Below are 25288 nucleotides of genomic sequence, written 5' to 3' on the forward strand. Positions count from 1 at the left end.
AGAGCAAGTTGACTTCACTGTCTGATTCCCTCGCTGCCACACATACAAGAGGAAGTCCCGTCAACGTACGTGACACACTGCTGTGGGAACAGTGCTCCCCCAGCCTCCCAGTGAGTGTCCATGTCTCTGTAGAACTTTGTCATCATGAGTGTGCATTAAGGGAAAAGTCCAGAGATGTACAAATCCCAGAACTGTCCATAGCCTGCACCAGGAACCCAAAACATTTGCTGCCAGCACCAGAGCCTGGCTAAGCAGGGGCTGCTTGGTCCTTTTGTTCATTGCTGTGTCTCCGGGGACTGGCCGCTGCAAAGTGTGAGCTCTGCAAACACATGTGATGAACCAGCAAACCTGAAACAAAGCCACTGCCATTGTTACAGGGAGACAAAGGGGACTGAAGGACAGCTTTTAAATGATGCATGTTTATGAACTCTCTGTCTTCTCTCTTACTTCACTAGCTGGGTGGGAGCCTCGTCACAGTGGGTACTTGGGGACCCAAGTCTTAGATAAGGTTTTAGCAGCTTATGGGTCTTGCTGGAGTAACCTTAGAAAAAGAGATGTACCTTGAGGTAGAGTAGGAATCACTGGAGTGGTCCCCAGGAGGCCTCCTGGAACTGTGTCCCTGGCAGGCTTCCATAGGAAGGCAAAGGCCGTTTTGCTTGATAACAAGAGTTGTTTTGAACCTTGCGACCCTTGACTTTGGATCCTTTTTCCTGTCTTGCTCAATACTTGACTCATTCCCCAAGTCTTACCTAACTTGGTTGGGTATCTTATATGCACATCACCTCACATGTGGAAATTCCCAGACCTAGTTCTTAATCTGGGCCCTGGCACTGGGTCACGGAGAAGTCAAAATGTTAAGCACTTTAAATCAGTTGTTAAATTTTTTGAAATATGTACTGATAAATAATCTAGAAGAAAAGTTTTATGTGTAAAACTGTGCCTTGAAGTGTCTTTTGTGAAATTACAAGCAGCCTTAATGTTAAATAAAAAGAGCACGATCAGCAGAATTATAGTTTATCCATTTGATGGAATATTTCAATAAGATTTATGAAGAATGGTTTGTATCAAGGAATAAATTCATTGTTGAGTTTGTTGAAAAGGTTATATCCATGTGTATGTATTATTTTGTTCTTAAAGTATACATATGGAAGTTAATAATATATATTGTTTACAGTGTACTAGGTAGGGTGGTTTTTTTTTTTTTTTGTCAAATTGAAACAAGTTATGGTCATTTGGTCAAGGGGAACATCAACTGAGAAAATACTTCCCTAAGACTAGCTTGTAGGCAAGTTTGTAGACCATTTTCTTGATTAATGGGTTATGTGGAAGGGCCCAGAGCATTGTGAGCAGTGCCATCCCTAGGCAGGTGGTCCTGTGTTGGTTGTATAAAATAGCACACTGAGAAAGCCATGAAGAACAAGCCAGTAAGCAGTGTTACTCTATAGTCTCTGCTCTTATAGTCAGTGTTTTATCACAGCAATAGAAATCACACTAAGACACACACACACACACACGCACGCACGCACGCACGCACGCACACTTGCGCTCATGAGAGAGAGGGAGAGAGAATTTATGCTATCAGAAAAAGAAGTAATTCTATTCACAATCAGACTTTCAGCAAATACTTGTTTGCTTATGGACCGTAACAGAAGAGAATGGTACAAGTAATTGGCATGAGTTTGAAGTCTATGCAGAGTTTGCAAAGAAGACAGTTGGCTACCTAGAGGAGGAGCAAGGATAGATATGAGAATATATCCAAACATAACCCAGTATATGCATAGTCTCCTGTGCCACAGGCATATTAAGTGTGGCCAGAAGAAGGCAAAGGCAGACAGAGTAAACATCTTTGAAGTCATCTTACTGACAGACTTAGAGAGGTTGTCTTAGACTGATTTGTATGGTCGTAACTGGGTCATTTTTACCACAGATTAAATAGTTTATAATGAATAGAGGTTTATTTAGCTTATGTACCCAGAGACCCACCAGAGAACATGGTGCTGGCTTCTAGTTGGCACCTGTGAAGGCCTTCTTGCTTCATCATAACAAGCTGGAGGAGGGGGGGAGTCATATCTCTCATCCTCTTCTAAGGCTACCAATACCACCATAAGGGCTGCACCCTCACGGCCTCATCTAATCCTACTTAATTTTTCTCAGTTCTATAAATACTGTTCACATGTAAATATTGGCATTCGGTATACAACACATGAACTTTTGGGGGCTCATGGATATGCATGACCAAAATGAACAGAAAGGCTGAGCACCAAGGTCCTGGGGCCAACCCAGATGGAGGCCCACAGCAACCCAGCCTCAGTTAACACCAGCTGAGACTAATGCCAACCATACATGTGTCCAGCTGTCAAATGAACCCTTCATCCAGAGTGTGACCGTTTCAGTGGAGAAGGCATAGGGTGGGGCCACTGTCAGCCAGTGTTGGGGAAGACCATGGGAAGGAAGGAAATCTGGGCAAGATAAAGTGGGTGGTAAGGGGGTGTCCTGGCTTTTTCTGACACACTCATGTCACCGTGGAGAGGAAGGAGTGTCTGCCATGCTCTTTCTGCCTCTCACCTTGTTGGTGCTCAACCAGGGCCTTGCAGGTGCTCAGTAAATACATGATGACTCTGTGTGGACAAAATGTGTCGCTGTAGGTCCTTATTCTCCCTGCTGTGTTGAGAGCGCAGACCTGATAGGCTTGGCTCTCTTGGCCCAAGTGAGCAGTATACAGACAGCTCTAAGTGGGTAAGAGAGTCAATCTTAGCTAGCCCTTCTCCAGGCCTCTAGATAACACCAGTGGCCTCAGTAGTTGGATCTGGAGGAAGAGTCCTTTGGAGACAAACGATAGGAACTGATGAGGTTTCAGAATGTTTGTGTTTGAGGTGTGCATGCTTGTGTCTGGCTGCTGTTCGTATGTGTTCCTCCCTGGTGTACCAAGTGAGTCTGGTCATCAGCAGAGTGATAGGCACTCTCTGAAGCTCAATGCCTGGGACAGTCACCCTGTTAACCCTTCATGCTGCTGTGTGCTGAGAGGATGAGGAGAGTGTAAGCTGCCCTCCACAGAGCAAAGATCCTTCCAAGGCTGGAGCTCACGTTCAGGCTGGGAGGATACACTCCTAGGATCCTATGCTGCTACATCCTTGGGGTAACATTTATTGGTGAAATTGTTAAGGCCACTCCACGTTGTTAAAAGGGAGGTTTATTTTGTGGGGTAACTTACAAATGAAGGGATAGGTTGTAGGGTCTGGCAAAGGTATGGCACAGTCCGGCGGTGTTCTCTGGAGAACTCTGCTCAGTCTACCTCCAGCGTCCAGGGTCCCAGAACCAAGAGAGACCTCTCCTCTTGATCCTGGGTCTTCAGCTTCTTCCCTCAGCCCCGCCTTGTGGGCGTGGCCATTACCAAAGCCTCAATGGGGATTGAAACTTCCAGGCCAAGGCTGGGATGGCTACCCACTACACACATTATAGATCCAACCTTGTGTAAGGACACTTCTCCACATCCTGTCCCTGAAACTTGGGAGTCTAGCCTTAAGCCAGTCCTTTCTCCTTAGGCCTCGATTTTCCTATCAAGACAGAGAATGTGAGGCAAGAGCTTTTGAGCTCTATGGCTGTGTGTAGTCTAGAGGTGATGCCAGGTCAAGACAATAGGACCTGTGAGCTTAGTCAACTCCCTAGTGTTCCTCACAGCACCTCTAGCAAAGTGACATTGCCACCAAGGGTCTGAACCTTAGAATCAAGAAACCTGAGCTCAGACTTGGCTCATAATTAGTGGCTGGTACTTATGGCTTTGAGATTTGGGCTATATTGACATCTAAAGGAATTGCTTTGAAATGGAAATAAACTTAGGCTAAAAGTCCTCTGTAGAGAGCTAGCTCCCCAGAAGGAGTCAATAAATGATTACTTTTATCACAGCAATATATCCTGTTGCTTAACTGGTCTGGACCTTAGGTTTCTTTTCTACAAAGCAGGAAGGTTGGCTTGGTTCAGGCTTCTCCAACACTGCCACCCTTGGGGGTAACAGAAGAATAACGTGTATCCTGGGGTAGGATTTGAATCGCAGCCTCAAATAGCAGGCACAAAGCTTAGCATTGAGATAGAAACATCCTTGATGAGTTGCCAGATTCATTCACAGGTGGTATGCTATAAAATAAGCTGATTTTAGTATAAAAACAATCCCCCAAACCTCTGAGTAGGATGAATGTTCTAGAACAAGATGGCCATATGTAGTCCTTCTGTAGTCTTACAGATAGAGATGGGGTTGGGTGGCTTGGATGGTCTCTCCTTCCGGTGCTACTCCTGGTTCCTAAGGTACATGAGTCTTCACCAAAGGTCTGAGGTTGGTGCTAAAGAACCCTGAAGGTGCCTCAGAGAAGCCGGCTCCCTGTGTTCCTGCCCCAGGTAGGCTGGATCTAGGATGAAGCAGAATCAACAGAAGGAGGAAGTTAGAGAGTGTAGCAGCCAGAGGAGGAGCAGGGCTGTGTCTGAGCCTGACTTTATGCCCCTGGGCTGATAGGGCTGGCCGGCTTGGGTTGGCAGTCTTCACCACCCTAGGTGAATTCCAGCAGACACTAAGCCATTGTTTCTCATACTTACCAGAGGCTATGGCAGAGACAACAAAGGGTGAGCAGCTTGTAGAAATGTAGGGCTTGACACAATGTCATAGCATGCTCCTGCAGCTTTGAACAAACACTGGAGGTCAAGGTCAGTCCTGGGCTTGTGCCCAGCAGCAGAAGGAGCAAGGAAGGGTCTCAGAGCAGCATAGCAAAGCTTTGGGGGAGAGCACAGAGATTTCCATAACTGTGATCCGAGAACATGTCTGTGTATGTAGAGGAGCTGTTCACTGACCGTAAGGTCAGCCCTGCACAGACTGGCCACTGGGCACATGTGCTCTCTACCTCAGTTGTGAAATGTTGAAATGACCTCACTCGTTGGGGACATTTACCTGGGCAGGTGATATTAGTCAATTTTGTACTCACTAGCTATCATGACAATGAAGTCTAATGGGATCCCAGCAAACACTGGAATTTTTCTTCTGGCGTGGTGATTGTTATATTAAGAGTTCAAGCCAAGCATGATGACTCATGCCTGTAATCCCAGTAGCCATGAGGCAAGAGATTTGCCTCAAGTTCAAGGCTAGCCTGGGCTAAAGTGGGAGGCACTTTCATAAAACTGAAAGAAAAAAAAAAAGATTGAATAGATCTCTTCAGTTCTTCTAAACAAGTTACCAAATTGAACCAGGATTTGGAGTTTAGAAGCCTGGACTTCAGTTCTGTTTTATTACTTTATGGCCTGATAGTGTTTGTTGAGTATGTCACCTGTATCAGAGTTACCACAATGAAATATCGGAGGCAGGCCGACTCCAGAAAGATGCTATTCCTCTCACTGTCCTGGAGCCTCTCAGCCTCCTGTGAGGTTGGAACCGACAGTGGATGTGGTCGCAAGGTGAACGTTGTAACAGAAAGCCAGAGTGATTTGGGAATCTTGTTCAGTCTTGTAAGGACTTGTGTTAGTGAGAGCCGAGGGGTCCCAAGAGGACCCCCTTAATCCCTTCCTAGAGCAGGTTTCTCAATGACCTGGACTCTACCTTTTAAATGTCTTCCTGTCTCTCAGCAGCACCACCCAAGAGATGGAAACTCCCAATATGGGAAGTTTGGGGAACACACTCAAACCATGGCGAGACCTTAGGGTTCATATTTCCCATCAACAAAATGAAGGTAAAATATTTTTATATGTTGTGAACTTCAAGTGTCAAGTCTTTTTCTCTAAAAATGGCATCTGTTCAATGAGCTGATGTTAACCACCTCATGACTCTAAGAGCAGAATATGAGGCAGCTTTATAATGAGCACATTCAAACACTTCAGGTATTTCAGAGTGGCGAACACGGTCGTTCACAGAATATGCAATGCTAATAGCCTGAACTGAGATTTGACTAGGAAAGCATTTCATAAGTCATTGAAACGGTAGTTAGCCTTCAGTAAAAACTCTTTTGGTAGTATTAGCAAACAGCACTGTTCTCCCTGGAACGCTCTACACCTAGTCTCAATCTACACCTGGTCTCCAGCAACTCGATGACTGTGTTTTTCAAAACTCCTTTTTGCCTATCCTTTAGCATATGAGGTTCTGCTCTTCTAGGTACCCATCCCCAGATCAGTTCTATATAGACTCGCCTCCTTGGACTGCAGTGCCCCTGTTCTCTAGGGCTTCTAAATCCATCCTTATTCCAGTCCTTACTCCTCCCACTCTTGGCTCTCATTTCCTTGTCTGTAAAGTCAGCCATGACTAAATGATGTAGGTTCCCTCATTGTGTGACGTTCCGCAGCCCAGCTGCATTCTAGCGGGCTAAGAGGACACTCGGACGTACAAAATGAGAGTGATGCTTGTTGTCTAATCAGTGATACATAATGAGTAAAAACTGGTCAAATTAGGGGCATGATAATCCTCCTGTCTTGGGGTGTAGGGAGCTGGGGATCTCTGTCTAGTGCCTGGGTCCATAGTCTCTAGTGAGTTGCTCCCCACAATCCTGGATTGGCTGGGGTTTTTTTGTTTGTTTTTCCAGCCTTTCTGCCTCTCATAGTCAGTTCTTAAGACAAGAATGAAGAAAGGAATACCTTCAAGAAAAGGAATGCATCCCATTTACTTCACAAACAAATGATAATGCCCAGATGCCTGCCTTCATTCGAGGCTACTCCGGTCCCTGCCCAGAGGGGTGGATGAAATGAACAACATCAACTGTAAGAACTTAGTCTAAGGCCCTGCACACAGGAACTGCTCACCGGCACAAGAGCAATCGCTGGGAGTTCTCTGTCTCCTCACCTTCCACCCACCTTCCTTCTCTAGGGAGGCCTCATGGGTTGCACTCACCTGGAAGTTGGCTGTGGGCTGAGACCTGGGATAACTGCAAGGGGAACTGCCCCCGTCCCTGGGCCACTCTTCAGTCTCCATGGCCCGTGCTGGTGTCTCACAGGTGCGCCTCCAGTTTCAGGAGGACCTGAGTGATTTGGCGTCCTGGCTTGGGAATCCTGTAAGGTGGCCCGAGCAGAAGTCAGGTGGCCAGGCTCTACCTGCTCTAATGGTTTTCCCCATAACTTGTCTTACTCTGGGTTGGCTCCTCAAAGTGGGCCCTTTCCTGCTGCTCATGTCTCCTGTGGTGAGCTGGCCCATCCTAGAGACACAGACGCAGTAGGTAGGAAGATGGTACAAATGGCACAGCTATCTAGGCTGGGGCCGTGATGACCAGGAAGTGGCTGACTCTCCCATCTGCTCACCCTCAGGTTCTGGCTCCCGATTGCTCCTGTGGGGCAGCGCCTCCTGAACCAGGCCACATTTCTCCTCCTTGTTTCTGTTTATAACACCTGTAGCAGATCCTTGTCAATGACCATAGCCCTTCAGCGGCGAGTGGTAGCCTTATTCTGCAGATGCAGAAGTTAAGGCTTTTGAGATTTCTCACTTGACTCGGGTACTTAGTCCTGGTTCTCCCTTAGCTGGCCATTAAGAACCATTTAAGTTTGAGGCTTTGGAGCTGACCTGAGTAGGGCCAGCAAGGGGATGGAGAAAGAATGACACACAGACACGCACACAGAATAGCTGAGGTCAGGTGGGCTGTGTACACTCTGATGGAGTGGCACCAAATCGGAAGTTTTTATTATGTGCAGCACAGGGAGAAGTTAGCTAGGTTCTGTAGACAGCAGTCTCCGGCTGTCAACATCCTGGAGAAGAAAGCTGCAGCTGCTAGTCTCTGCACATATTGGCCAGTCGTTTGTAAACACACATCGACACTGGGACAGAACCAGAGGAAGGCTTTGCCATTCCCATGGGTCTGAGGCATTGGGTCCTTGGCATGACTGTGCCCATGTTATATTATACTTTCACTCAGCACTTTATTCATTCTTCACACATTCACTCAGGCTTCCTCAGCTCCCCACATGTGTTGGTTTGTTTCCTGGCATCCCAGGTCTGAGGCTGCTATGATATCCCTACCTGGATGTGTGCATTGCTCAGCCCATGGGGTTCAGTGAGAATACAGGATATAGACCGGAGGAAGGAGGCACAGGAGATGTATGGTAGGAGCTCAGCAAACACACTTGACACCCCACACTTCCTTCTGTAAGGTGATGTGTGCTAACAAAATGTGTGAACGTGAAGATTGCTGCTAGAATGTGTATTGGAAACCAGGGTTTCTAGTTCAGGCTTTAGTTTCATTAGATATGACTTCAATTGCAGAAAGCTTTTCTCAACCTTTTCTTACTAAACTCCAAGTTAAGTGGGAGTCCCAGCAGGACGCTGTGCCGTTCTCACTGTGAGAGTGTGTAGGTGGGTATGTGTATTTGTCAGATCAGTGTGTGTGTGTGTGTGTGTGTGTGTGTGTGTGAGAGAGAGAGAGAGAGAGAGAGAGAGAGAGAGAGAGAGAGAGAGAGAGAGAGAGATATTATACCCCCTTTTAAGACAACCCCCAAGTAACTCTCTGCCAAAGATGTGGGTCCTGCCCAGTGTGGCCCTCTGCCCTGCTGATATGGTTTGGCTGTGGGCAGCTGTGTGTCTTTCATGTGTGTTCCAGGAAGAAGGCCTACGAAGCTGTGGGGAGGGAGCTGTCTGGTGGATGGAGGAGAACTCAGTGGTGAGGGACGAGTGCAGGATAACCTTGCACATGTTCATGTGGGAACATATGGACCTGGGTCCAAGCTGCTTATGGACACCACTAGGGGTGGTCCTGCCCACAGTGAGCTGGGCTCTCCCACGTTAGCTGTCAGTAAAGAAAATGTACTACAGACTTGCCCACAGGCAAATTTGATGGGGGTATTTTCTCCATTGAAGTTCGTCTTCCCAAGTGACTCTGGCTTGTGTCAAGTTGGCATAGAACTAGCTAGCATAAGAAGAGTGACTTGTAAACTTTTAAAATAAAAATTTTTATTGGTTTATGGAATACACATGTATTTGTTTCGACGGTATTTTGTGTTGTCAGTATAATATACATTGGCAATACATCATTGACTAAAGAAAGCAGGCGTGCCCTTATTCTGGTGTGGCTTACTTGCCTCTAGGGACACAGATGGTATTAATTAAATGGTCACTCCTCTACGTGTCTGCCAGCTGTGATGTATGGGATGAAGACAATGTCAAGGATTTGAGAAGTGTGCCTGTCGCAGGACCCAGACTTGTCTTTGTGGGGCCAGAAGTCTGTGTAGTGTGTCTGGTCGGGTATTTTGTTCCTGGGCATTTGTTTTGTTTTGTTTTTTTAACTCAAGTATAGAAATTTAAAGACTGCTTTTCATGTGAATTTCCTCCCACATCCTGATCCATGGTGCTAATAATTGAGGATTATAGCTAGCATTCAAGTCGTGGGCCGTTCCATGTGCTTGAGGGAACCCTCAGGCTTCAGATATGTCTTCCATGCTTTTAGCTAAGATATTGTCCCTGGTTTTGTCCAATTTAAAATAACTTTCCAGTCACGTGGTTCAAACCAAAAGTCCAATTTGAGAAGGCTTGGGATGGACTCCCTCCATTCTCTGTGAGCAGCTTTGGTTCTAGAAATCGCTTCCTCTTTAGCAAAAAAGGTTTTGGGGTATCTCCAGGTGCTCAATCTTCCAGAATCTTTTTGGCCAAGGACCTGAGTGATTGAAAGCTGTTTCCATAGTGCCAGTCTTGGGCTTCTTAGTTTTCTAGTCACACTGATTAAGTTTGTGGTCTTGAAGAAGAAAGACAATGAAGTCAGAGGTTGATTTACACTTGTCCTCACTTGTTCCTTAAAGCTGCACACCACTGCTCAGAGACAACCACCATTCCCTTGAATCTTGGGTGTTTGAAGAAGGCCAGAAGTGAGAACAGATGGCAGCAGAGACAGTTTGGGAGATTAGCTGGAATAAGGTTCTAAAGGATGATCCAGGGACTTAACAGTATGACCAGGGAAGGCCCTGAGCCCCTTGAGGAGCCCAGATTATTTCTGTGTAGGATGACATTTGTTTTTCTACTTTTATTATCACTCCATATGATGGCATTTTCTAGCAGCTACAGATACTGTGATGTCACGGTAGATGAGATACAGAAACAGAAGAAAAGATCTTAGTGTCCATTATTAGGCCAGATGTTAAAGACATTAGCGAGCTGTCAAGACGCTCAGTGGGTAAAGCGCTTGCCCAGGGAGTCTGACAACCTCAGTTGCATCTGTGGAAAGTACATCAAGATAAATGGAGAAGACTGTGACCTCCACAGCACTGACCTCACCTCCACAATGCAACCATTTGTATGCACCCCCTCATAATACACACATACATACATATAAATATATATATATATATAAATATAATGTACCCCCTCATACATATATACATAATAAATGCACCCACTCATACATATATACAGGAACAATAATAAATAAAAACTCAAAAGGAGAAATTTGCAAGCTTGGAATGCAGCTCAGTGATATAGCATTTGCCCAGCCTGTGTGGGGCCCAGATTTCCATACCCAGGACCGTACATACACCATGTACACACAGCAGAATTGAACTTCTTCCTAAACTTTTTTTTCAAAAGATATATTTTTCTTTCAAAAATATTTATATTGCTGGCCACAGATGTGTGTGCCTGTTACTTGGTCCCTGCTACTTGGGAGGAAGGGAGCCCTCTGTCTGTCTGTCTGCCTTGCTCTCTATTTTTATTTGTGTGTGTTTGTGTGAATATATGCCATTTGTGTTCTGGTACCTTAGGAGGCAGAAGAAGGCATCAGATCCTCTGGGCCTGGGGTTACGGGCTGTTGTGAGCTGTCAGATGTGGGTGCTGGGAACTGAACTCGGGTCTTCCAGCAGAGCAGGGAATACTCTTAAGTGGTGAGCTCAGGAATTTGAGGCCAGCTTGAGCAACACAGTAAAGCCCTGACACATAAAAAGAAAAATTTTATGAACACATAGACTTCTTGTTGATACTTTTATGTGAATTACTATTTAATTTAATATCAAATACACCAAACCTTGGTAGCTCGAACAACAGCCTTTGGGTCCTTAATAACTTTAAAGGACACAAAGGAGCCTTGAGACCACAGAGGTTGGAGATCAAGGATGGCCTAGGTGTTGAGACATCGCACTCCCTTATGAATCCACCCCCACCCGACAGGGCTTAAGCTCAGAACTATGGGAATCCCTTGGTGTCCACAGATGGAATGGAGGTATTACGTGCTCTGAGCCCAGCTCCTAAGGCTCACTGGGATGAACAGCACTGTGCACTGTTCTCAACTCCACTCTCAGATGTGTTCCTGTCTATAATCCCAGCATACGAGTTCTCAGCCTAAATTCTGAGCATCCCTTCTGTGCTAGGCATCCTAAGTGGGGCTCCATTGGCTTAAGGAAGAAAGGGCTGGATCTCAGGAGGCACATGTCTCATGAGCTGGTGGTAATCCCAGGCCAGATGCACCAAGGGGTTAGGGTGGCCGTCCGGGCCAGATGTGGAGTTGGGGAAGTGCCCAGCCCATCTGGGGCTCAATTCTCTGCTTGACGGGGTCTTTTCAGTTGCTTTACACTCAGATTGGAGTCTGCATCTTCGAACAAAGTGAAAACCTGTGAGCTTCCACCCCGGGCTCCCCAGGACTTCACTGAGTGTCTCTGAGGTAGCAGCCAGAGGTTTCAAAGGTCACCCCAGCTGGGCGGATTAGAACAACAGATCTCCCAGCAAAGTTGGCTGCCCTGCAGAAGGCAAGTTGCAACATCTTCGAGGAGAGTCAGAACAAAGCCCCTTACTTTCTCCATCTGGCCCAGCCTCTGTGTGTTCGGCTCTCCCGTTTCTCTCCGCTGTTGCTGGACCTTGGACCAGAATCTCATCAACAGTGAAGCTGGCCTCTGACCTGCCTTCTGCGAAAGCTCCCTGGGGAGGAGGCTGCCATCAGGTGTGTCTGGGGGTAGCCATGTGTGGCCCTGCCCCGCTTTGCTTGGGTGGGTCATGGCGAGGCAGCCTGGCACAGCTGAGGAGCAGCTCAGTGCTGGATTAGGAGAGATTAGGGTATTTGTCAGGATTTGACTGCATTGCAGAGAGGATTAAGGAGGGCAGAGGGAGCTACCAGTGCCCAGGGTGTTTGTAGGTGGGTGGTTTTGCCACCTCTGATAGGAGCTATTAGGGGTTTTACAGGCAGGATGTCATACCTGCCTGGAAGCACCTCCCAGTGGGGAAGTTTAAGTATTTCCAAGGTATCCTGTGACTTCGACCTTCTAGTACTGTGATCTCATGTGTGTGTACTCGGAGCAGTGGAGGGGCAGTTGGCATTTCCAAACTCACTCTACTGGCTAACTGGACTTTTTGTTCTGAGTCTCTGTGTCTCAGAGCAGCGCTCTGTCTTGGCTCTAGTGGCAAGTTCCTTTCTAGGTTCAAGAGACGATTTACAGCGCTTTTGATCAAATTAAAGTCCAAGCCACTCAGCACTGCTTGGAGTGATTAATAAATTGTGCTGCTTGTCGAAACCTTGCACGGAGCTTGGCTTCGGTCCAGACCTCAGTGGGCCACTGCTCTTTTGACCCCTCCCTTGTGCTTTTCTGTGTCTCCTTTGTCTATTGGTCTGCATTGGGCCGAGTATGGAATGAATCCCCGGATTGGGGGTGTTTGGTTGCGGCTGCCGAATATTGCCCTGCTGATAGAGATGGCTGCAGATGTCATCCAGTCTCTCTGGTATTCTCCATTGGAATGTGGTCACCAGGCTCAGTGCAGGGTTAGAGAGGAACAAGAAGGGGTTGGCTCAGTTCATTATTAATTTCCTCCAAATATGCAGTAGCCATCAGTTGACAACATGGCTGGAATCTGGCTGCAGCCACAGGGGCGATGGGCCGAGGGTGAGTGCAGCTGTTTGGCGTGACTACACAGCTTGGGACTTGGATCTGGTTTTGTCCCCGTGACAGAGGAGTCATCCTCCTCTCCAGAACTTCCTCACAGGGGCTAGATGGTTCTTGGCAGTATCGACTGGTCTATGTCTTCAACCTGAAGCCAGATTCCTTCTTGTCTTTTATTCTTTAGGCCAAGTGTGTCCCCTTTTAAATTAAATTTAAAATTAAAATTTCAATGTATGTGTGAATACACATATACATGATGTGGGCTCATGGGTGCCCCAAAGTGAGTGTGGAGACAAGAGGACAACCGTGGATGGAGGGCCTCACTTTCCATCTTGTTTGGGCCAAGGTCGATATTGTTTGTCTGCTGTGTAGGCCAGGCTAGGTGGGCCCTGAGCTTCCTAGCATTCTCCCATATCTGCTCTGTGTCTGGTGTTTATGAATTCTGGAGATTCAAACTAATCTCATCTCACACTTGCAGAGTAAGTACCTATATCCACTGAGCTGTCTCCCTGGCCCAGGTGTGTTTCTGTTGATGAGATTATCTGGGACTTCAGCAGGTGTGGAGTCATGAAGATTTGGAGAGTGAACAACTCTGGGGCCTGTTTTCTCAGTTTCCCACTGCCCTGAAAGGCTGGGGAGTCTTTTGTCGTCTCGAGCAGAAAGGGGAATGCTAGCCAGCTTTTCTTCATTGTGACAAATGCTTCAGAGAACTGGATTCAGAAGCAGGAGGGATTTATTTTGGCGGATGGCGTTATGGTTGGCTAGCTTCCTTGGTTCTGAGACTATGGTGAGGCTGAACGTCTTGGGGAAGGGCGTGCTGGACAGAGCAGCTCCTCTCCCAGTGGCCAGGAAGCAGAGTGCAGGGACAGGGAGATGCCCTCAAAGGCAGACCCCTTTCCTGGGATCTACTTCCTACCAGCAGGCCCCACCCTGTAGTAGCCCATTGGCATGAACTCATGAATGTATGGCGAACCAGTCACTGCTCAGTGATTAGATCCAACATCTAGTGATTAGATCCAACTTCTAGTGATTAGATTCAATATCTAGTGATTAGATCCAACATCTAGTGATTAGATCCAACCTCTGGTGATTAGATTCAATATCTAGTGATTAGATCCAACCTCTAGTGATTAGATCCAACATCTAGTAATTAGATCCAACATCTAGTGATTAGATCCAACCTCTAGTGATTAGATTCAGTATCCAGTGATTAGATCCAACCTCTAGTATTAGATTCAATATCTAGTGAATAGATTAAACTTCTTTGAACCTACTTGTTCAAACCTTGAACAAGTAGGCTATGGGGAGGTATTCCAAGCCACAATGGGGAGTCACCTCTCCTGTTCTTCCTGTGGCAACTCTCAGGGCCCTGCCTGTTGTACCTCCAGTTACTGAGGACAGCAGGACAAGCTTTGTCTGAACCTCTAGAAAGCCAGCAGAGTATGACGACCCTCTACTCCTGGTGTTTGGTTTCCACTGTAAGCTCAGGGACTTGAGCAAGTGTAGCTGGTTTATTTGGCTTCCTTGTCCTCCTTTCTGAAAGGGGATCCTGAGAACTGGCTGTAGGATTGAGAGGATCAGGTGAGAGGGACCACAAGATGCAGTCAACATCTGGAAGCTGCCGGTGGGCTCAGGCCTCCTTGCTGCAGAATTGTCTGAGGATAGCTAGGCCTGCTAGACCCCTTGCTGGCTTTGATGGCAGGGTCTGAGTGTTCAAAGTGGGACACAGGGTTCCTTTTGGGGGAAGATGCTGTGACTGATTCTATTCAGTGAATGTCTTTTACACCATACTTCTGGTTTATATATACTCTATTCCCACCTCTTTCCACCCTGCAGGGTTCATATTATTCCCACAGAAAGAAAGCTCAGATAAAAAAAAATAATGGAGGTCTCATGAACAAACCATAGCTGGGAAGCAGCTGTGTCTCCGAGTTTATGGTGAAATTAAACAAGTCTGAGCTTCCTGTTACATGGATCACCTCTACCCTAGTTCTAGGGTTGGCTGCACAGAGTATCTGTCCCTTACCTCAGTGGCAGTGGATGAACTGTGGATGAGGCAGTGTTCTTTCCAGGTCGTGGTCCTAGGTAGCCGTGCAGGGTATAAAAACTCTGTCTCCCGGCTACTACTGCACTCCCATGCATCATACAGATTGAACACTCCTCCCACACATGTGACTGTTCATTATTTTATGTATAGTAGCCACTATAGTTTGGCAGATAGTAGATGCTCAGTAAATATATTTTGAGTGAATAAACATCTCTTTATTCTTGCCATTAAAATCATATTGGGGGCTTGGAGAGATGGCTCAACAATTAAGATCACTTGCTGAACTTCCAGAGGACCCGAGTTCGGTTCCCAGCACCCATGTCAGTTGGTTCATAAGTGCCTCTAAGTCCAACTCTAGGGCATCCACTGCTCTCTTGTGACACTTGCGTGCATGTAGCATGTACTCATATAAACACATACATAGATAAAAATTTTAAAATTTTAAAAATTATACCAGGTAGAATATACCTGAGCTGTCATAATTATTACAATATTGTTTACAATAGCCAAGGCATGGAATCAGTTCAAATAGCCAACAATGGATGAATGGATAAAGAAAATATAGCATATATATCCACTCCAAAAAAAAAAAAAAAAGAAAAGAAAAAGAAAAAGCCTGTCATTGGGTTTATTTTGGCTAACTGTTTTGTAGGTTTCAATCCATAATCAGCTACTTCCATTGCTTTGGGTCTGTGCAAAGCAGAGGGTCATGGCACAGTGGAGGAGGCTGTAGGACTATCAGGAAGCAAAGAGGGACAGAGGAGTAGCTGGGGTCCCACTGTTCCCTTTGAGAGCGTACCCACAATGTCCTCACCTATCTACTCAATACTGAGGGTTCTGCTACCTCCCAGGACTGCAGACTAGTGAGCAAGCCTTTCTTCACACATGAGCCCTTGGTATATAATCCAAGTCTAAACCACAGCAGGCACCAGAATACAGTTAGCTCCCGGCTCTTCAGCACAGTGAGGTGCCTCTGGCTTCGACAACTTATGTATTAATAAGGAACTGACAGGTGTCCCAGGAGATGGACCTGTAGTCACTGTATTTGATCACGAACACATCGTATGTATGCACATGTTTAATTATCACTGTGTCAACCAAAAAAGTCCTATCCTGACAGTTTTGAAGTGACTCTGCGCGCGCGCACACACACACGCACACACACACACACAAAGCAGAATGATATAAGTGTGGAGGGTGCTAACTGTTAGTGCTCACTGGGAGGGTCTTTGGGGCACTGATTTTTGTCATTTTTTTCAATATGCTTGAAATTTTTCAATAATTAAAAAATCTAACATTTGTATATCATTAAATTCATAGTCTTTTTATTTCTGATGTGGCCATGTATATAGCTGATTCTCATTGTTGGATTTATAAAAATTATATGTATGTGTGTGTGTGTGTGTGTGTGTGTGTGTGTATCTTTTGCTTTACTGTCTCCGGTGTTTTTACATACACATTTGGGCTGTCTCAGATTCTTTCCTGATAATAAATTTCTGCATGCAGGATTTCTAGAAAATCTGGTGGACACCTTTTCTTAGAGCCCTTTTGCAGCGTTGCTTCCCAGCGAGAGTGCACAGAGAGCGTCCTGGCCTCGCCAGCAGCATTTGTTCCTTTTTCTTTTTGATGTACCTCACCTGGTTTACAAAACACAGGTTATGACTGACTTGCACTACTGGGTTTTCCTGGGGCCAGGCGATGTTCAGCTGCTGCATACATTCTCCACTCACCCATGTCTTGGAAGGATTTCTTACGCTGTGAAAATATTCTGGTCCTATGTTTTCATTGCAAACATTTTCTCCTATATTATCATTCATCCTTTGTATAAATGTACAAAAAAGACAAAACAAAAAAACAAAAACAAAACAAAACTTTAATCTTTTTTCTTTTTTAATTATATTTGTGTTTTAATTTTACACATCAGCCATGGGTTCCCCTGTCCTCCCCCCTCCCGCCCCCGCCCGCATCTTTCCCCCCAGCCCCTCCCCTCCATTCCCATCAAGGCCAAGACTCCCCTGGGGATTCAGCTCAACCTGGTGGATTCAGTACAGGCATGTCCAGTCCCCTCCTTCCAGGCTGAGCAAAGTGTTCCTGCGTAAGCCCAAGGTTCCAAACAGCCAGCTCATACACTAATCTTACAGGGAAAGTTTTTTGTTTGTTTTTCGAGACAGGGTTTCTCTGTGTGTACCCTTGGCTCCCCTGGAACTCGCTTGGTAGACCAGGCTGGCCTTGAACTCACAGAGCTCCTCCTGCCTCTGCCTCCCGAGTGCTGGGATTAAAGGTGCGCGCCACCACGCCGACCTTACAGGGGATTTTTAAGTGCATGTCAGCTGAGCAGCTTTCAGCTTTTTAGCATGACTTCAGCTCTGACTGCTGCAGGAGGCACGGTGCCCAGGGCACACACACTGGGTTCAAAGGCCAGTTCTGCCCCCTCTTGCGTTGACTTTGGATACATTTCTAATCCTTTGGACGGGTTTCTAACCCTTGAAATGGGATGGTGAGATTAGCTGTTGCCTAGTGCTGTAAGAGGCAAATGAACCGTTCCTTAACAGAGTATGTTCCCAAAACACAGGAAATGTGACTCAGGTACTTTGCTTTTCTTGTGACCTCCTGCAGCCAGCCAGAGTGTTGTATCATTCGGAAAGGAATTTTGTTTACAAAGCTAATGCCTTATCAGTGAAAGGAAGCCAGGTCTGTCAGGCAGAGGACAGATATGCTCGCTAAATGTTTGCGGTGTAGAAACTGGCGAGTGGCCACTGGTAGAGGCTAATCAGACACCTGTATTTTAAGTTAAGTCAGATTTCTTTCTCTCAGTGTAACAGAGAGAATGAGTAAGAGAGGGATAAAGATAGATGGGCTGTGTACACATGGTATGTGTGTGCACCTGTGTGTGCATGTACAGAAGTCATGGGAGCACATCAGATGTCATTTTCTGTTACTCTGCTGTTCCTTTGAGGTGGTATCTCTCACTGAACTGGAACCAGATGGTGGTCAATTCCAGTAATTCTCCTGTCTCCACCCCCAACAACAGTGGGGTTACATTGGCCATGTGCAGCTTTTTGTGGATCCTAATTCAGCTCCTCATGTTTGTGTAGCAAGTGCTTTTTACCCACTGGCCCATCTCTCTAGCCTTTAAATCAGATTGATTGATTATTTATTTATTTAATTGTTTGTTTGTTTGTTTTGAGGTTTTTCTAGACGGGGTTTCTCTGTGTAGCCTTAGTGCCTGTCCTGGATCTCGCTCTGTAGACCAGGCTGGCCTCGAACTCACAGATATCTGCCTGCCTCTGCCTCCTGAGTGCTGGGATTAAAGGCGTGGGCCACCACCTTCCAGCGATACTTGAGCCTTTCTATAATATAGTCCCAGGCTTGACTGTCCCCTTCATTCAGTCCCCAGCTCTCACCTTCTCACCTAGGGCCCTTGTCACTTTAACCCCAATCTCCTGCCTTTCTTGGAGTCTTGATGCCATTTTTTTTTTCCTAACCCATGAGCTCTTATAGTTCAGGCAGAAGCAGCTGTGACTTTCCACCTTGGTGCTTCCTGTAGATGTTGGTTGAACACAGACCCTCAGAGACCTATCGAGAAACCTATGAGCCGTCCACTTTCCCTGGTTTCGTCCAAGCCATGCTGTCTCAGAAGGTAGATGGAAGCTCATAAGATAGCAGACATGGCCTGGGAGCTGGGGTCTAGGACTGTATCTTGCCTGGTATCTTATGTGGAGGAGCCACAGAGAGGCACTCCCAGTGGATGCTGACTCTCCTAGGCCCCTGCTCCTTATAGCTCAAACCACAGGGCTGGGCAAGTGGTATCTACAAGGGAGACAACATACTGCTAAGACCTGACTCGCTCCTCTTCCTTTTGTAGACCATGGGGGACATGAAACTGGTTGCCTCATCACACATGTCCAAAACCTCCCACAGTGTGGATCCCTCGCGGGTCAGCTCCATGCCCCTCACGGAGGCCCCTGCTTTCATTCTGCCCCCTCGGAACCTCTGCATCAAAGAAGGAGCCACCGCCAAGTTCGAAGGGAGGGTAAGAAGTGTGGTTGACTGGGAGACGGGGGATGGGAGAAGGGGGTGTTCATCAAACTTCTCAGCAAGCCTGACATGACGGAAGGCCTAGTCTTCCTTTGGACTGTCATGTAAATTGAATGTGTACCATCTTGCTCTATTTCTTGGTTTATGGTGAGCTCTGGTCTATGTTGGTGAACTCAGCAATGGAGGGGGCCATGCAAATTGACCGTCCTGAGGTAGTTTTGCTGCTGGGTATATTCTGGATACATGGTCTGGTGTCAGGAGGAATGCACCTTGGGTTTAAATCTGCGCTCCAAAATCTGAACTCCTAAAAATGGACTGATTTCTCTCCTACTGTTCCTCTGGAAGGAGTGTTTTATCAGCTGCCCCCCGTTCCACCCAGAGTAGTGGGATGTCAGAATATCCTGATTTCATTTTGTCACCTTTCGCCAATGAATCTTGATCTCTTGCCCTCCAGGAGCCTCCATTTCTTCTTTTGAAAGTATGAATGACAGTTCCTTGCCTGCTTCCTGTTAAATAGATAAAGATGAGAGCAGAGAAGCAGATCTGCAAGAATAGCTGGTGCCAGACCCAGTGGGAAAGCCTTTTAGAAAGCTGTTAGGCCTGAAATCAGCTTTACTCCAAGGTGACGTGGACATGAGGGAGGTTATGGGTAATGTTCATTTGGAGACCAAACACAGGGGTCCCAGCCCTGGAAGCTGAAAGGCTTTGTTGTGAGCATTCAGTGAAGTATGAGGAATTCCTAAGTCCCCTGTGACCGTAAGCATGATCTCCTGGAAGCTATGGAAGAAAGAGGTCCAGCACATGTGTCTCGGATGCCATTGGCCTTATCTTAGTATAGGTAGCAGGTTTGGCCTCATAGTCGTTTGGAGAGTGTGCTGAGACTTCTGAGTTGGAAAAAGGCCTGAGCTGCCCTAAATTGTATGTCAGGTGCTGATCTGTCTAGTTAGGACCTGTGCTAATGGGTCCAACCTAATACCTGTATTTTATATATTTTATCTAAAGCAGACCACAGGGGCAATGTTTGTGGGCTCCACCTGCATGAGGCTCTCTTCTGTTGGCCTGAATTTAGTCTACCTCCTCCCATCTCCACCCCAGGGAGGAACCTTGAGCATTCAGAAATGGCTCTGGTGACCACAGAAAGGAAGGAAGTGCTGGTTCATGCCACAGCATTGGCAACCCTTGAAAACATTTTAGTAAGCGAAAGAAGCCAGGCAGGAAAGGACGAAACCACACGATTCCATTTGTATCGCATGTCCAGGATGGCATGTCTGAGAGGACAGAAGGAATAAACGGTCCCAGCAGGTGGAGGAGAGAGGGATGGGCATGGCTGCAGTTGTTACAGTTTCTTCCTGAGACGGTGAAAACGTTCTGAAATTAGATCGGGATGGTGGCTGTGTGACTTTGTGGATGTTCTTATAAAATGCTGAACTGTACACATTGTAAAATTTAAGAGCCATTTAAGACATGCCTTAGTCAGCAGAACCCCCCGTCCTCCTACCACACTGCTTCTGAGAGGCAGCTCCTTCCCTGGCTCCGCTTCCTCACAGCACAGCGAAGGCCCAGCATCTGTCCCTGCCACTGCCACGAAGGGGCCCTAGCTTTGAGTTGAGAGCTTGGGACCTAGCAGTTAGCAGCCTACTCTCTTGTACCTTCTGTGAAGCCAGAGTTTCTGTATTTGAGGGAAAACAACAACAACAACAAACAAATGCTGGCTGTTTCTAGCCCAGAACAGCCACTAAGAGGTTAAAAGTGCTTCATGGTATCAAAAAGTGTTGTAATGTAGTACTTCTCTGGCTGAGCTGAAATTCACATTTAATACAAATTTAATCACTTTGAGCAATTCAGTATCATTTGGTACATTTACCAAGTTGTGTTAGTTGGCTTTCTGTTACTGTAACAAAAATTACTGAGTTAAACCAACCTTTAAAAGGTGGTTTCTTTTGACTCATGGTTTCTGAGCTTTCGGCCATAGTTGGTCCCTTGCTTTTGGGCCTGTGGAGGAGCAGCACATCATAGTAGGGTCTGTAGTAGAGAAAGCTACTCTCTGTGACCCAGAAGCAAAGAAACAGAGGAGTCAGGGTCCCAACAGCCCCTTCAAAGGCACACCTAATTTCCTTTTACTAGGGCTCCACATGCTAAAGGGTCTACCACCTCCCAATAGGGCCACCCTGAGGACAAACTTTCGACACATGGGCTTCTTGGGGACAATGTAAATCCAAATTGTAGCAGTGTTGACTGCAGAATCCTTTTTTTTTTTCCGAGACAGGGTTTCTCTGTGTAGTTTTGGTGCCTGTCCTGGAACTCACTCTATAGATCAGGCTGGTCTCAAACTCACAGAGATCCACCTGCCTCTGCCTCCCCAGTGCTGGGATTAAAGGCATGCACCACCACCGCCCGGCCTGACTGCAGAATTCTTAAAACAGCGTTGTCTTTGGAGTATTTCATTTGACTTCTGTTGACCCAGTACATGACTCTGCATATTCCCTGTGGTCTGTGTGTTCCTTTTGAATCAGCCCATGGGTCTGCCCTGCCGCTTGCCATCTGACTTTGGCAGCGTGCTGGTATAGCATGTATAGCTGTTGGAGAGGGATATTCAGATAGTCTCTGGCTTACTTGCAGCGAAAGAAGCTATGGCAGAAAGCTCTCTATCAACACGTGTGCTCTGTGGCCACACGAAGACATTCACATCAGTGAAGGGCCACCTCTAATGACCGCAGGATGAGGCAGCTGGTTGTGTTGATACCGAAGCTGAAGCTGAGCCAGGGACATCATGTCCTTGTGCCCTCACAGAAGTAAAAAAATCAGGCGGTATGTCATGGCTTTGAGCAGGAGTTGCTGTTAGGAGAAACTGAGCTCTGAATGTAGGCTCCCACATGCTTGACCTGAGGTGCCAGCTGCCCCCCCCCCAAGGCTGCCTCTAGATCTCTGCACCCTGCCTGCAGTGCCCTCCTCTCTGGGTACACAGCCTGCTCAGTGGCATCTGTACCTGTATCTGCCTCACAGCCACTACAGGACCACAGTTTTGGGGATTGGGCTCTCAAAGGAGCTCTTTCCAGGGTACCTTTTTGAGGTCATGCCTCATCATTCAGTTCTGCTTGGCAGTTCCTGTTGGGCTCCCTATTAGAAGCAGTTCTATAAAAGCAGCGTGTAGCCCAGAAACTTTTTTTTTTTTGTACTATCAAAGGCTAAATCCACCACATAGCAGCATAATGTGCTGCTTGCAGACACCTCATTCCCACCATACTGCAGGTCAAGGATGCATGTCACAAACCTGCCATATAGTAGTAGTTCAAGCATGCAGGCTGCTGCTAACTTGAGAGAGACAACTAGGAAGCTGTTTTAGCTCCATTTTAGAATCGTCTTTCTCAGGTTCTAGGTGGAAACTTGAGCCATTGGGTACCATTTGTAGCTAGAGTTTTTCTGGTCCTGACCTGGTCAGGACAAATCTCTCTCACTCACCAGTCCTGCAGCTGCTCAGACCCAACCAAGTAAACACCTGAGACTTATATTGCTTACAAACTGTATGGCTGTGGCAGGCTTCTTGCTATCTAGTTCTTCTATCTTAAATTAACCCATTTCTATTAATCTATAAGTTGCCACATGGCTTGTAGCTTACCAGTATCTTTACATGCTGCTTGTCATGGCAGCGGCTGGCAGAGTCTCCCTTTCTGCCTTCCTGTTCTCTCAATTCTCCTCTCTGGGAGTCCCACCTATACTTCCTGCCTGACTACTGGCCAATCAGTGTTTTATTTATCAATCAATCATCCACAGCACTGGGCCTCCTGTAGAGTGCTGCTTTGGCCTTCTCAAGGCAGATGTTGCTTCAGCTTTGGAGAACGGAGAGGGAGCAGGAGAAAAACCTACCTTGAAAGGGGAAATAATGGCTTCCATTTGTGCTTGAACCAATGGTAGCATCAATTCCCTGAGGCCTTCTTCCCAATTTCCATCCAACTGAGAAGTTGTCACTGTATTCGAAGACATGAGGAATTTAAATGCCATGCCTGGCCTGCACTGGTCCCCAGGAGTCTTAAGTGTTGTGGTGTAGAAACGTGTGCATACATAAACAGCAGCCGTGACCGTGTGCAACCAGATAGTTGCAGGAAGTCTATCAACAGAGTTACTGCTGTGGCAGGGAGGATGTGGGAGGAAGGGAAATAGGGTCGTCATGGCTGATGGGATCACACATGCAATCCTGGTCTTTTCATCCCACCTGGGAGACTCTGGAAAGTACTAGGCCAGAGCGTTTGCCCCTAGACCTGCGTTTCATACACCATTTGAGACAGGCTCTCCTTCCACAGGACTAATCCAGTTTCTTGAATGCAGTGGCTGTTTCTTGTCGGTCTTTGGGCCTCAGAACATTTTTGCCTCACTGAGGACACCAGAGTTGTGCCTGATCTTCCAGCCATTTCCAGTCCCAGTGGCTCTGAGCTCATTCTAAGCACAACTGCAGCATCCCTCTTACCCTCCCCATCCTAGGGCTCTTACTCATCCCCAGATTGTGCCTGGACCAAGATGCACTCCCTTTTCCTCCCCACTTTATTGCCTTAGGTTCTGTTTCCTTTAGACCGATTTCCTTAAGTATTACTTTTAGCTGTTTTTTTTTTAAGAGTACAGAAGAGCCATGGCTGTAGGATGTGGACTGTTCCTGATAATCACACAAGATCAGACATGAATAACTGTAGGAAAGACTTGACCACTTTGGTCTTTAAAATGTGTGATCCAGTAATCGTCTCTGTGCCTGTGTTAAAATGAAGAAAATGATTTCAATGTTAAGCTATGAGTTCAATCCCCAGGATATACATGATGGGAGGAGAGGACCTGTGGTACACGCCCCTGAGGCCCCCACAAATAGAATGAATACATACCATAAAATAAAACTTCAGAGGCAATGTGAAAGGTCTATTTTTCAGAGGCAAGTGCCCATCAACAGTCTAGACAGACACTCAGAAATGGCCCATGCAAATGCAACATCCGTCTGAACATCCTTTTGTTCATACAGTGTGTAGATGCTGGTCTGCCACCCGCTGTTCTCCCTTAGTCCTGTTTCCCATGCATTTCGCACCTCAGTAGATGGATGCACCTTGTGATGCATTCACCAGCTTTCCCACTCTCCATCGCTCCCCCTGAATTTCCCTAACACTCCAGCATCAACTTAGTTGTGCTCCAGCCATTTAAGTGAGTTCTTCAAGGTCTGGATCTGCGCTATTGAATAGGATAACCCCTAGCCACGGGTGGCTGTTTAACTTAGGTTAATGCTAATGGAAATGAAATAAAATTGATAATTCATTTCCTTGGTCATCCTAGGGACATAGACTTACTAGGCCATATGCATACTTTAAGTGCTCGGTGGTCTTTTGAAGCCAATAGCTACTGTGTCAAACAGCACAGGTTATGGAGTATTTCTGCCGACAGTCCTTTGGACATGCCTGACCTAGAGCATTCTTGTTGATTCAGCTATTAGGTATTGTTGATTCACAGCTAAAAGACATGTTAAAAATAGCTGTTCTGGGCTGGAGAGATGGCTCGGCGGTTAAGAACATTTGCTACTTTGCAGAGGACTAGAATTTGGTTTCCAGTGTCCACATGGCAGCTCTTAAACCACCTGTAACTCCAGTTCCAGGGGATCCAAATCCTTCTTCTGGCCCCTGCTGCACACACACGATGCATATACACACACTCAGGCACATAAACATATGCATAAATCAAATAAGTATTTTAAAATACTTTTTTAAAAATAAATGTTCTGTTCACAATAGAAATGAAACATGGAATTCTTGAGAATTTACTTAAGGCATAAGATGTGTCCAAAGGGTAATGTCACCTCTGGAGGAGAGAAATGCTTGTCTCTAATCCTTTGACTGTAGGAGGAATGCTAGCCTTAGCTCAGCCAGTATGAGTTTATTCCCTAGAGTCCCACAGATATCTGCTCCAGGTGCCCAGCAGACATTGCCTACATGCCACAGTCCATGAAGCAATAGAGTGGGGTGATAGAGTAGATATTGCTGAAAACTAGCTGCCAGCAGTTGGTGGCCACATTAGGTTGACATGGTAGATTGAACAAACTTAGTGATTCTTTGCCTTCTACCTATGCTGAGGAAATAAACTTAGGGAGGTCCAAATGAGGATGAGTTCAGAGCTGCATTGAGAACCGAAGAGAAGGGCATCCATGGTTTCCAGGTTCCCTCAAGGTTTCCCTGAAGGACCCCCCACTGTTCCTAATGGAGCAGACCTAGGATGAAGACTCTGCAGAAGACAGAGCTTCCTATTTGAGGCCAAGGATCTGGGGATTAAAGGAAAGATGGTTTTCTAACATTTTTGTGGAGAAAATTAGAGCGCTTAGTGTAGCTGTTAGCCAGTCTTGGGGGGAAAGATGTTTCCTTTGTCACAGCAAGGAGAGTTGGATGTGCTATA

General features: G+C 46.5%; 1 protein-coding gene across 1 annotated transcript in view; it reads left to right on the forward strand.

Annotated features, from left to right (window-relative positions):
- The window catches only part of Mylk (myosin light chain kinase), a 250871-nt gene that overhangs the window by 49833 nt on the left and 175750 nt on the right, over positions 1-25288 (forward strand). The window contains exon 2 of the mRNA XM_036203911.1: positions 18705-18872. Coding sequence (XP_036059804.1) covers positions 18708-18872 — 165 coding nt within the window. The 5' untranslated portion in view covers positions 18705-18707. The remainder of the gene's footprint in view (positions 1-18704; positions 18873-25288) is intronic.

The sequence above is a fragment of the Onychomys torridus genome, chromosome 12 (genome assembly GCF_903995425.1).
Source record: "Onychomys torridus chromosome 12, mOncTor1.1, whole genome shotgun sequence".
In the NCBI taxonomy this organism is placed as follows: domain Eukaryota; kingdom Metazoa; phylum Chordata; class Mammalia; order Rodentia; family Cricetidae; genus Onychomys; species Onychomys torridus.